This window comes from Camelus ferus, chromosome 6 (assembly GCF_009834535.1).
Source record: "Camelus ferus isolate YT-003-E chromosome 6, BCGSAC_Cfer_1.0, whole genome shotgun sequence".
NCBI lineage: Eukaryota > Metazoa > Chordata > Mammalia > Artiodactyla > Camelidae > Camelus > Camelus ferus.
The window spans coordinates 38,333,216-38,347,391 of record NC_045701.1 but is presented as its reverse complement, the minus strand read 5'-3'; the positions used below and the strand labels follow the sequence as shown (position 1 = coordinate 38,347,391).

General features: G+C 33.1%; 1 protein-coding gene across 1 annotated transcript in view; it reads right to left on the bottom strand.

Annotated features, from left to right (window-relative positions):
• Positions 1 to 8,308: 8,308 nt before the first annotated feature.
• The window catches only part of NUBPL (nucleotide binding protein like), a 176,800-nt gene continuing 170,932 nt past the window's right edge, over positions 8,309 to 14,176 (bottom strand). The window contains exon 11 of the mRNA XM_006191266.3: positions 8,309 to 8,566. Within this exon, the coding sequence (XP_006191328.1) occupies positions 8,504 to 8,566 (63 nt within the window). The 3' untranslated portion in view covers positions 8,309 to 8,503. The remainder of the gene's footprint in view (positions 8,567 to 14,176) is intronic.

Genomic DNA, 14,176 nt, shown 5'->3' with positions numbered 1-14,176 from the left:
GCCCATCCTATGTGGGGGAAAAAAAAAAAACCTAGTTTACCGACTCTGCATTTACATTTTTATTTCTTTCATGCCTCATCTCCCTGCCTCTCACCCTAGAAGTAACTCTTACCTGATTTTGTTTATCATTTCTACAGGTTTTTAAGGAAAATTTTATTGCATATGCTTATATGGCTAAATTATATATTAGTTGGTTTCGCTTATTTTTGAGGTTTTTATAAGATGGCATTGCTGTTGTCTTCCCAAAGGCATTGCTGAAATAGTATCTCTATATTGTGAATATTTTCTGTAACTTGCCATTTTTGCACATTATGTTTCTAAGATTCATCCATTTTTAAAATGTAGCCGTAGTTCATTCATTGTCACTACTGCAGAATAGTCCACTGTGTGACTGCACTGCAACAAATTTATCCATTCGTCTGTTGCCAGACATTCGGGTTATTTGCAGGTTTTTGCTATTCTGAACTGTGCTGCTGTGAACATTCTTATGTGTTTTCTGGTGCACAAGTGCAAGAAATCCTCTAGGAAATACCAAGAATAGAGTAGTAGGTTATGTGACTGCAATATTATAACAAAGAGTTTCTTCGAAGTGGTTGTTTACCATTTTACCAGCAATGTCTAGGACATGTCCCTTCCACCACTTGGTTTATAAGACTTCTTAATTTCTACAATCCCGTGAGTATAAATGTCCTCTCATCAGTTTTGATTTGCATTTTCCTGACTACTGCTGGAGTTGAGCTTCTTCTCTTCTGCTTACTGGCCATTCATGTTTTCTCTTCAGTGAAATGCCTCTTTTGTTTCTATTGCCTAGTTTTCAGTTAAGCTATCCTTTAAATTTTTTCTTAATGGTTTGTAGAGTTCTTGAATTCTTAGGAATAACTAGTGATAGGTGCTGCAGTATGTTCTCTCAGTTTATGACTTATCTCCTCAATTTCTACATGATGTCCTTTACTGAAGAATTCTTAATTTTCATGTAATGCAAATTTATCAATTTTTTTCTTTTATGGTTAGTACCTTCTGTATCTTGAGTCTTCACTCAAAAGGTCACAGAGCCCTGTATTTTCTTCAAAGTTTTATGATTTTTACCTTTAAAATTTTTATATGGCATGAGGCAGGGATCCATTTTTTACCCTGTCCCAGCACTGTTCCCAACGATCTGCAATACCCATTTTGTCATAAATCAATTATTCAAATACGTGCAGACTGTTTCTAGGCTCTCTACTTGTCAATTTTCTATTCCTGTATTAACCCCAAACTATCTTTTTAAGTACTATAAATTTCTAGCAAGTCTTGACATCTGAGAGGGCAAACTGCCTTCAGCCTCCTCCTCTGCTTATTTTTCTTCTTTGGAAATTTCTCAGCTATTCATGGATCTCTGCTCTTCACATATATTTTAATCAGTTTGTTAGGCTCCATTAAAAGGGAGAATTATTTTTCACAAAATGCCTTTTGTACCTTTGAAATTTTGTCTGGAAGGCATGCATTATGGATAAAAAATAATTCAAAAAATTTTACAACGCTTGTTGTGCCAAGGTCAAACTGCACTTCACGTCATTCAAGGTCCTCTGTAATTGGACCAGTTTTTTTCATCCTATCATCCTGTTACCCCTTATATCCAAATATGAAACTACATCTCTAAGTAGGCTACTTTCCCCATAGCTCCCACAAAGACACCATATTCTGCACACTTACACCTATTTCTTGCTCATTTTATTTCCTCCTATTTAACCACCTATTCTTCAAACCTGATTCCAGATTTCCTTTCTCCAACCCATTTTTCTAAAACTACCAGTGTACTTAACATCAGAGTTCTGCTTTACCCATTTTAAAATTTACTTTGTGATATTTTGATGTCATCAATTAAAGTATGAGCTCCCTACATATGGGCAAATATGGGTTGGAAAAGAGTTGAAGAAATATTTTTGATTGGTTCTTCTCAACGATAAACGGATTTTAGACTAATCACTATCGCTGACCCTTTGGATCCAATCGCAATAAGGCCCTTTAGTTTGATTATGTTGGCATTCTTTTGTACTTGATCTTGGTGAGTAAATATATTAGTGACTACAAGAGAAAGCCAGTACTTAATGGAATTTATTTGCAAGGAACTTTCACAACATAGTTAGAAAATACCTTCATCAGCAGAGACAGCCTAATAACATGTTCTCATAGCGGTTTACAATGTATCTGTATAGTTCTCCATCTGAGGAGATGATAAAGAAACAAGAGTGGGAACCATAATTAAATCCACTAGACACAGTGTGAGAAATAATGTTTAAACAACAGTTCAACAGCTACAACACCCATATTCTTCCAAATGTTTTTTTAATGCTAGACACAGATAGTTGAAGATATATTATTGTGCCTATCTTATTTTTCAATTTAAATAAAAAAAATAAAAATAATTAGTTTGATATATTTAATTTGTAAAAGACAACTGATATTATTGTAAAGACCCAAACTAACCTACAGTATTAAAATTACCAAAGGCAAAGGGTATAAACAAACCAAAACTAACAACTATGGAACTTTAAAATATCTATAAAAGACTAAAAATAATAAAGACTAAAAAAGCAGTTTGAAAAAAAAATCTTCAAAAACACAATCAATTTTTGTCTTCTTTTTTTGTTAAAGGATATTCTTTTGTATTAAACATCTTTTATGTATTAATCAAGTTATCTGTTGTTATGAACCTGACATTCCTGGGAATAAAAGTCAGCTACTTCTCAATTAATAAGTTGAAAGTATGACACATCAGCATTTATGTAGGTCATCCAATTTCAGAGTTTAACAAGGTTTTCAAAGCATTAATGTGCTTTAAACTGAAGATTGGGATTACAAGCTGATTAGAAAAGTGGTCTATGACCAAGTTCTGCTGTTGATTATACTCTATGTAAACTTTATGCCAAATTATTTAAAAATAGTTTTAAATGTAAAAACAATTTGCTGCTCAGATCACACAATAGGACATGGCAGAAGTGAGAAAGGAAAGCAAATGATTGAACTGATTGTCCTTCAAGTTTCAGTCTGAACTCCAAACATCAGTAGTTACTCAAACTAACTAGCACAAGGAAGAGAGAATGCTCATCTGGTTGTTCAATAATGTATCTTTAGTTTTAAAAAAAATGAGACTGAAAAAGGGATTTGAAAACAACTATAATATGGAAATTGCAACATTTCAAGCATTTTAAGAGTTATCTTTTTATAAAAATACTATTCTGGAAAGTATAGCCCAATATCAGAAAGCAATTCATGAATGCATCATCCTTTCTTTTAATAACTTTATTGAAGAATCACTGGTGCACAATAAACTGTACATATTTAAAATGTACAATTTGATGAGTTTTGACCTATGTATATACCTGTGAAATCTTCACCTTACTCAAGTTAATGAACATTTACATCACTTTCCAAAGTTTCTTCAATTCCTTCTTAATCCGTTCCTCTCTCCATCTTTCTTTCCCAGTACCCATCTCCAGGTAACCACTGATCTACTTTGTCATGTAAGGTATACATTTTCTAGAAGTGTATGTACATAGGATTATACAGGTTGTATGCTTTTTCATCTGTATCTTTTGTTCAGTATTACTATTTCAAGACTCATTCCTATTATTGTAATAATAATTCATTCCATTTTATTATTTTCAGAAGTATTCTATTGTATAGATATAGCAAATTTGGTTTATCCATTCACCTTTTGGGGGACATTTGAGTTTTTCCAGCTTTTGGATATTGTAAACAAAGCTACTAGGGATATTTATGTATAAGTCTTCATGTGGATATATGTTTGTTTCTCTTGGATAAATACCTAGAAGCAGAATAGTTAGATTGTATGGTAAGTGCATCTTTAACTTTTAGAGAGTGTGCCAGACTGTTTTACAAATGCAATGTACTGTTTTACATTCCCATCAGCAGCCTATGAGAGTGCCAGGGGACCCACATCATCAACACTTGGTATGGCCAATCTTTTTCACTGTAGCCATTTTCGTAGCCGTGTAGTGGCATCTTATTGTGGGGCTTTTTTGTTGTTTGTTTTGTTTGCATTTCCTTAATGACTAAAGATGTTGACTACTTTTCATGTTATTTTTCAGTGGTATCTCTTCATTGGTGAAGACTCTACTCACGTTATTCCTTCATTTTAAAACTGGGGTTTTTGTCTTCTTTTTAATGGGTTGTAAGAGCCCTTCATATAGTTTAAATACAAATTCTTTGTCAGATTTGTTTAACAAATGTTTTCTCCCAGTCTGTAAATTTCCTTTTAATTTTCTTAACTGTGTTTGTCAAACAGCTGTTTTTATTCTCATGAAGTACGATTTATCAGCTTCTTTTTCTTTTACAGTTTAATAATGACGTTCTATGCTGTATCTAAGAAATCTTGGCCTAACTCAAGATCAGGAAGATTTTCTCTTGTTTCTCTTTTAGAAGTTTCATAGTTTTATGTTTTGCATTTATGTATATGATCCATTTTGATTTAATTTTTGTAGATGTGTAAGATAGAAGGCAAGGTTCATTTCTTTGCAGAAATATGTCTAATTGAGCACAACTGCTGAAAAGATGATCTATTACTCATTGAATTGCCTTGGTACCTTTGTTGAAAATCAACTTTTCATACCTGTATGTATCTATTCCTGAATGTTCTATTCTATACATAGATCTGTATGTCCATCTTATACCAATACCACACTCTCTTGATTGCCATAGTCTTGAAATCAAGTAGTGTAAGTCCTCTGACTTTAACTTTATTTTTTGGAAACAGTTCTGGTTATCCTAGACCATCTTTATTTCCATATAAATTTTAGAATCAAGTTGTCAATTTCAACAAAAGACTCGGGATTTTGACTGGGACTGTATTGGATATAGATCAATTTGAGGAGAATAGATATCTTATTAATATTGAGTCTTCCAAACAATAAACATGATATTTTCACCATTTATATAAGTTTTATTTGATATCTTTCACTACATATTCACAGTATTTTGTATTATGTCACCATAACAGATCTGGCACATTAGATTTATATTTAAATATCATATTTTGTGCTATTATAAAATTGTGCTATTTTCATTTCAAACTCCAACCATTCATTGCTAGTACATAAAAATAAAATTCATTTTTGTATATTGACTGCACATACTATAATTCTGCTAAATTCACTCATTAGTTCTAGTTACTTTTTGTATATTTGGGGGGATTTTCTCCATAGACATTCACGTTGCCTATGAACAGTTTTACTTCTTCCCTTCCAACCTGTATGCTTTTTATTTCTTTTTCTGTTGCACTGATATACTTCCAGCATAATATTGAATAAAAGTGGTAAGCCTTGAGAAACTTGCCTTGTTCCCAATCTTCAGAGGAAAGCAGTCTTTCACCGTTACTTAAGATGTTAACTGCAAATTTTTTGTAGATGTCTTTTATCAAGGTGAAAAAGTTGTCTTTCATTTCTAGTTTGCTGAGAAATTTTATACAAATGTCAAATTTTTGTCACATGCTTTTTCTGCATCTATTAAGGTAAACATAGTTTTTCTTCCTTGGTCAGTCCTTCTTTAGTCTGTTTTTTTTTTTAATCTGCTGTTTACATTGATTGATTTTCAAATGTTGAACCAACCTTGCATTCCCAGGATAATGACCTCTTGGTTACAATGCATTATCCTTTTTATATAATGCTGGAGTCAATTGAGTAATATTTTTCTGAGGATTTTTGTATCTATGTTGACGAGGAATATTTGTAGTTTTCTTATACTGTCTTTGATTGGTTTGGGTATCAGGATAATGCTGGCTTCAAAAAATAAGTTGGGAAGTGCTCCCTCCTATTCTATTTTCTGGAAGAGTCTGTGTAGAACTGGCATTATTTCCTCTTTAAATGTTGGGTAGATTTTGCCAGTAATGGATGGCATCTGAGGCTGGAGTTTACTTTGTCCATTCACATCTACAAATTAAATTTCCTCCAGAGATTTATGACATTGAGATTATCTCTTTTTGAGAGAGCTTTCGTAGTTAGTGTTTTTCAAAGAATTTGCCCATTTCATCTAAGTTGTCAATTTTCAGGGCATAAAGTTCTTTGTAATAGTCCCTGTTGTACTTTTGATGTCTTTTGAATCTTACTGATGTCAGCTCTTTTCAATCATAATATTGATACTTTAAACTTTCTTTCTCTCTTTTCCTTATAAGTCTGCTAGAGGTTTGTCAAGTTTGTTCACCTTTTCAGAACACCAGCTTTTGATTTCACTGATTTTCTCTACCACTTTCCTTTTTGATTCAATGACTTCTTTCTTCCATTTGCTATCTTCCAATTTGCTCTTCTATCTGTAGGCTTTTAATGTGAAAGATTATTTGATTATACTAGATTTCTTCTTTTCTACTATAAGCATTTAATGCAGTAAATTTCCCTGTAAGCACTACTTTGGCTGCATCCCATAAATTTTTTTGTTTTGTTTTCTTTAAAGTATTTTATAATTTCTCTTGTTCTTTCTTCTTTAATGTGTGGGTAACTTAGAACTGTTTTATTGTCAAATTTGGGGAATTTTCAGATATCTTTTTGTTATTGCATTCCTTAATTGTTATGGCAAGAGAACATATTTTATATGATTTCAGTTATTTTATAAACATGTTGATGTATGTCCTATGGCCCTGAATTTGGTAAACCTTGGTGAATGTTCTGTTGCACTTGAAAATAATACGTATTGTATTGTTTTGGGGTGAAGTGGTCTATAAAAATGTTGATAAATAGTATTGATCAGTTTTTCTAATACTTACTAATTGTCCTGTTCCACTGATTACTGAGAGAGGAGTATTAAAATCTCCCAACTGTAATCATGGATTTGTCTGCTTTTACTTTTAGTTCTATCAGTTTTTACTTTTACTTTTAAATACATCAAAGCTATTTTGTTAGGTGGATACACACTTAGGATTGTTACATCTTCTTGGCTACTTAACACTTTTATCATTATGTAATGTCCTTCTTCATTCCTGGTAATATTCTTTGCACTGAAGTCTACGGTACCTGATAATACTAGCCACTCCACCTTTATTTTGATTAATTTTCACACACATATCTCTTCTTTCTCTTTTAACCTATTTGTGTCTTTATGTTTAGAATGAACTTTTTTAAGACAGTATACAGTTGGGTCTTGCTTTTTTATCCACTAATTATTTAATAAATAGTATCATTTTGAACATTAATAGTCACTGTAATTATCAATATGTTTGGATTAAAATCTGCAACTTCCTAGCAGTTTTCAATTTGTTCTATTTGTTCTTTGCTCCTTTTATACTTCTATTTCTGCTTTCTTCTGGATTATGTATTTATGATTCCATTTTACCTCTACTACAGGTTTATTATTTAACCTTATTTTTTAAAATGTTAGTGGTAGTGGTAGTGGTAGGCAGTCAATTGTCTTTTAGAATGATCAACAATAAGACAATAGGTATTTTTTTTTACCTATTACCTTTATTTTAACCATTTTCTCTCTGAGTCTCAACTAGCCAAGGTATTTGTTTTTCAAGGTGTATTCTTTGAAATATAAAATCAATGAAATGCTCCTAAAGGGGACGTGGGGGAAGTCACGGTCAAATAAGTTTCAGGAAATGCTGAATACTATATTCATATTCTTCTTTTGAAATAAATGCCCTTTGGTGCACAAAAGGAAGGATCCAGTATCCAAATGCCCAAGTTCAAACCTTAGTCCTCCTGCTACAACAGTAACCCTCAGGAAGACACTTAACTTCCCCATATTTCAGCCCCTATCTGTACAGTGGAGATAACAACAGTATCCCAGTCACACAAATGGAAGAGTAACTATAAGGACACAAGAAAATACTTTATAAATGTTGGCTATAATTGTTATTATTATTATTACCATCATAATCAGATGGCAATATTATTATGATCTTCTTAAAAATCATAATGATCTTGTTAAACATCATTATGATCCTGTTAAAAATACACATGCCCAGACCTCACCCCTGGAGATTCAGATTTATTAAGTCTAGGGTAGGGTCTTTGCCAGATGAAGTAGAGGTTTATCTCTATAAAGAATGTGTCCAAGATACTACTAGAGGCGGGATTCAAACCCAGACCAAACTGCCTGATGAAGAGGTGTCACCCTTATGTCCATACACACATTTAGGAAATCCTTTAAATGACTAACTCTGTAGTCCTGCAAAAATAGCACAGTTCTCTCCTGAATTGAAGGTTGGACTTGTAATATAAACTCATGATTCTTTATACAGTATTTCAATAAAATCAAATGCAGTTCTGCAATGCTGGTACACATTAGCTTTCAAAACAAATTTCTAAATGCAGCAGTAAGCATTGGTATGTAAAAATTTTATTTGTGAGTCATTGCTTAGCAAGTCAAATCTGAAAATAAGACATTATTTCTTTAGAAATACAAGAAAACAACTATGATTGCTTTTTTTTTTCCCATAGGTTTCACCACCACACTGCTGATTTCCAAAGGTCTCAATTCAAGCATCAGGCAAATTTCCAGGGCACTTGGGGAATCACTCTGGAGGTGGTGGCAATCTTCTTACCACTTCAGTAGCAATTCTTAGGTAGGCTTTGGCCTGGAAAAGAACAGATTTATTTGTTCTATATTTCTTCCCAGTAGATATCAAATGATTCATGAACTACGGAATTTGAAGAGTAGAAAGGCTGAATGAGATGAAAAAATTCAACAGTGAGAAGATGCTACTGTGAACACCACAGGTGGGGCAAGGGAGACAGGATATTAGATTATATGGAGGGTAACTATTTGGAAGGTGACTTTCTAAAAAAAAACTTAGTGGTAGCAATGACTGTTTTTCAAACTCTAATTCCTGTGTCAACAGACTAACAACCCAGTCATAGCTGCAGAAAAATTACACCTTCCTCTTCTGACAAATTGATATTCTGAGTTAGACACTACCAAACTTCTTTGGCATAAGAGCTATTAGTCATCTTAAAAAGACTATCTGTTACCACCCTAGGTTTATTGTTGGAAAGCATTTTATTTATTCACTCTGATAATGGTGCCTAATACCAGCACCAAGCACTAACGCCTCCTTCATCTGATGAGACTTAAGTACCACACAAGAATTCCTGGAACTGGTTGTTACATTCTTCATCTCTAGGACCCCCGCACGACAGAATACTAAAAGCAGCTCCCAAGCCCCAAGTGGGCCACAACCTACCCAAGGCCTGCACAGTCCAGTTAAAACAATGGTCATGGCATTTGCATTTTAAGAGTTTTAAACAATTGCGATGCAAATATTATTTTCTCCTATCTTATCTATGAAAAGTAACTGTGAGACACAATAGTAAGATTTTCTAAAACCACTCATTTATACATTTATATACTTAGAGTTGTGTACTTACTACTACTACTACTACTACTACTACTACTACTGTACAGCTAAAATTTACTTGGGTATTTAATATTTGCCAAGTATTATTTCACTTATCCTCACAGCTACCCTAAGGGATAAATTCTGTCATTATTCCCACTTTACAGAAAGAAAATCAAGACCCAGAAAGGTGAAGAATCTTGTCCACAGCATCACAGCTGGTATGAGATGAACTGGGCTTTGAACCTAGGCTGACCAGCTCCCCAGCTCTTCACGGTAAAGCAGCTGTTTGAGGTTTCTTTACCCTGACTTGAGGAAGTGCTTTAACTGTGTTTCACACATCTTGGTTTTTTTAAAACTATGCTTAAAAATATATACTTCCTCAATTGTGAGAAAGATTTTAATGCAGGTTTCTCTATTTACATTAGGAAGCTGATACAACATATTAAGAAACCAGCAATTTGAAAAATTAAAGATTTTTACATGATTATATATATTATATATTATAGTATTATGATATTGTAATTATATTATGTATTACATATACAATATATAATATATATATAAAATCTTGTGCCACAAAGAGAAGCCCATATTTGTAACTCACATCAGAAACTTAAATATTTGCCATATATTAGATCACAAAGAAAGAAGAAAAAAATGTGTGTATGTGTGTGCACATCTATCTTTGTGTATGTGTATCTGTGGGTACAAATGTACGTATACATACATATAAAATCAATCATGTTTGTTATCCCTCAATCAATATGTTGGGAAAATGTTAAAAACTTTAAAAATACTAATAACATAATGACAAATTTTTAAGTGTATGTTGTCTAATACATAGAGTCATGGTGCTTGTATCATTTCTGAAAAGTACATAATTCCATAAAATATATGTTTTACATTACTAATTTAAATCTTATAGTTTGGCTCTATTTCTTGAAAAGAAAAACAATGAATATAGTCAGAAATGTTTGACTTTAAAAGGTGCATTCTATTTATAGTAATATAAATAATTGATATATTTGGGTTTGTATTTATCAACTTTTTGTAGTCTGTCCAAAAGACCTCGTTTAATTTCTTATTCTACATATGTTAACTTCCTTTCTACTAACTTTTAAAGATACATATACACTTGACGCCTTTTCTTTGGAAGTTGTAGATTTAATATTTATCAGTTTTTAACCTAGAAACATCAGTGTAATTTTAAAAACTAATCACAGAGTCATCCTATTTAATACCTCTAAGATCTGCCTTGACGATGTAAGAACATTACATATAAATCTACTTTCAAATGCTACCTTATTATTGGTAATACATATTTTTAAAAAATTTTAGTACATGCAGAGGTCCTAAGCACACAAATCAGTGGAACTGTACAAACTGAGCATACTTCTGTACTCAACACATATCAATGAGCAGAATATTTCAGACCTCCAGAAAAAAAATGTGTGCGCCCTAATAGCTGAACTATACTTTATTTTACCAGGAAAGAGTTAAAATTTCATTTGAGTCCTTTTTTTTTTAAAGAATAGCTCTCAAAACATGAATAAGGCCTTATACTTTTTTGCTGAGTATGTACTATACCAAGTGCTTTGCACAAGTAATCTCTTTTTTTGTATATATATTTTTATTGAAGTATAGTCAGTTCTTTCTTTTCCTGTGTGTATATATATATATATATATATATATATATATATATATATTATTTTTTATTGAAAAGTAATCTCATTTATGTGAAATAAACACCATTGGCTCAACTTAGATAAAGAAATTGGAGTTGTCTGCTCACAGTCACCAAGTCAGCAGGCTGGAGAACATTTACACCTGGGTCCACCTGACTTCAAAGTTCAGCTCTTTCTCCACATCACATATTGAACAGTAAATCCAAAATGTAAGTAATTCTAATCATAATGCTTTGTCTAAAAATGGTTTTAGACTCTGCTATAGTTAAAAGAAACAACAGATTTTGTTTAAAAATGCAAATAACATATACTTTATAAAGAAGTATTTCTCTTAAATCTAAATGTGCAGATTTTCACCCATGCATCTTTATAAATACTTTTTTTTAATCTCCTAGTATTTTTTCTAGGTATTTAAGCCTAATATTTTATGATGAATATTTGAAGTTCATTAAGGCAAGCTGAGGCAAGGCCATCATTCTATAATCTCTTAGTTCTTTTTTACGTTAGAGACACAAACCTATCTGACTACACAAAATACTGAATCATTCCAGAATAATCAAATTTGGTGCACTTAATCTTTGCTTTTTAGTGGACTGTCTTCAAGCTTAAACTTTCACTATATCATACTCAAAGTAATGGTTAGATTGTCATTTGCTGTGAAACCACTAAAAGTGCTTAGTTTAACAGTTTCAATTTCCACAAAATTGTTCAGATTGAATTTTTTCAACCAATGAAGTATCATTTCAACAAATATTTTTTGGTTCTTATCGTGTGCAAGGCATTGTTTTGGGAAATCTCTGGGATGTAATGATATAAAAGGGAAGCAGAAAGCTCAGTGGTGAAGAGTTGGGTCTGTGAAGTCAGACAGGCATGATTTCCAATCCTATAGTTCCATGACCTATTAGCACTGCCTTGGGCAAGTAAATTAACCCTTCCAGGCTCAGCTTCAACATTTGCAAAATAGTCATAATAACAGAATCTACATCAAAGGGCTTGGGGGCATATTAAGCAAGAATAAAGTATATGAAGTACTAGAACATATACGAAGCAAATAACAAATATTTATTGCTATTATCATGTCCTCAAGTAATTTAGTCTCACTGAAGAGCTCATATTAACATGTTCTTTTGGACACTTCCTGCCTGAGGAGTAAGTAAATTGAATCCCTCCCTTTCGTTTAATTTATAATCAGCAAAAAGCAAACAAAGTAAATGCAGACACACCATAAGTGAAAAATATGATTTAGACTTCTCCAACTATTAATACTCTAGTTCTTATCCACTCAACTCTCCAGGGACTAATCCTTCTCTCCTATTCAAAATCTGTTATTCTAGATGTATAGGCACAAACAATACAGCTGGATTTTATTTGTCTGCACTATCATTACCAAGTAAAGGAACTGGATAGTAACCAAAGTGCAAGAAGCTTTATGGAGAGCTTTTCTCCTTTGTCTTTGTTTTTAAGGATCTGAAGTTCTAATTTACCATACACAGTCATTTCATATTAAGACTAGGGGGTAATAATTTAGAAGTTATAAGATAATTAAGTTCCACTTATATTTGAAAGTCCGTACTAGGAATATCTTATAGCACAACATTTAACATGCCAGTATTAAAATTTCTACTGATGAAAAGGACAAAACCACACAATTAATAGTCAATCATGGGTCCATCACTGTGTCCTGCACAAAGGAATAGGTATAGTTGAATTAACAATTATAATTACACAAACAAGAGGAAATGCTATTGAATTTAAGAGTTTTGACTCCTAAGGGTCCACTTTCTCTCCCTTCCTCTATTGCCTTCTCTGGCTATTTCACACTACTTACATTTGGAGTCTCAATTACTCCCCTTTCCTCAGTGGTGCACATGTACAGAGGTTTTACCCTTTGGCTGAATAAGGAAGCAGCCTGTTCGTGCTTTTTAACTGGTACTGTAATTCCTCCTGACTTTTCCAATGATGCCTCATATTCAGCCAAATTCATGCTTTCAGTTAATCACTGTCTTTTTAGTGTTTGTCTCTTCTGAAAGTTAAATGTTACTGGAAGAGTTAAATCCCTAATGCCTAATTTAGAAAGACTTCACAGGCAGAGATTAAGAGCCCTGGAACTTGGTGTTGACAGGAGGGAGTGATGGAAGATGGAGAAGAGAAGGTGGAATTAGAAAGAAGACAAAAGGCTAAAGATTAAACTTTTACTAATGAATAAATTTGCCTGTAGTCAACTCCTAAAAACAACAAAAAGTATCAAACGAAGGGTCTAACAATTAAACAAGCAATTTTACAGGTTCCATCCCATTAACTTTTGCAGAAGTTTATCATACTGGCCAGTAAACACTTTTTTCACTCTTTGAATGAAGACATGCAAGTAGAATGGGCAGTGAGCCTCCATGCATATAACACAATCTGTTGAGAGGGCTGTGACTAGCTTCTGAGAACATACTTCCTTCTGAGTTCATAGAGGAGAGGGAAGGGGGTTATCAGGAGGTAAGAGTCACCATAAGAATAACCAAAGGATCCTCAACACCAGCTTCCTAATACCTAGGACTTAACATTTTTAATGCTGAAGCTATGAACTCTCCCCTCATCTCATGATTAAAATTCTGTTGATTTTTAAATGCCACCAAAGAGTGGCATTTACTTGAAGCTACATAAGAAAAGGGAGCATAAATGGGCTCAACCCTTTGATAAAGGGCAGAAGAAAGGCATTTCGTGCCATGACATCTTATAGAGGACATTTCTGAAGGCATAAATACTCACAGTTGTAGTCTACTTGGTATTTTTCAAAGTATTTTCACATTATCATCTCATTTAACTCTCCTCATTACGGTAACAATTTACAGATGAACAGAAAGGTTCAGAGATATGAGGGAACTTGCCTATGGCCACACTTAGAAAGTGGCAAACTTGGTAATGAAATCCCAAGCCAATACAGATGAATGTTTTTCCTTTCATGTAGAGACCTCTTTGAGAATCTAATAAAGCTTTTGTTCAATTCCCCAGAAAAATGCACACTCATACATCCTGGGTGTAACTTCAGAGGATTTTCAGATCCAGGTTAAGATCCTCTGTATTATGCCCTGTGATTGTGCACGCCAGTGGGACCTGAGGGGCAGAATCTCCTCACCCTTTTCTCTAACTCTCTGTGGCATGAAAAGGAGGTGAA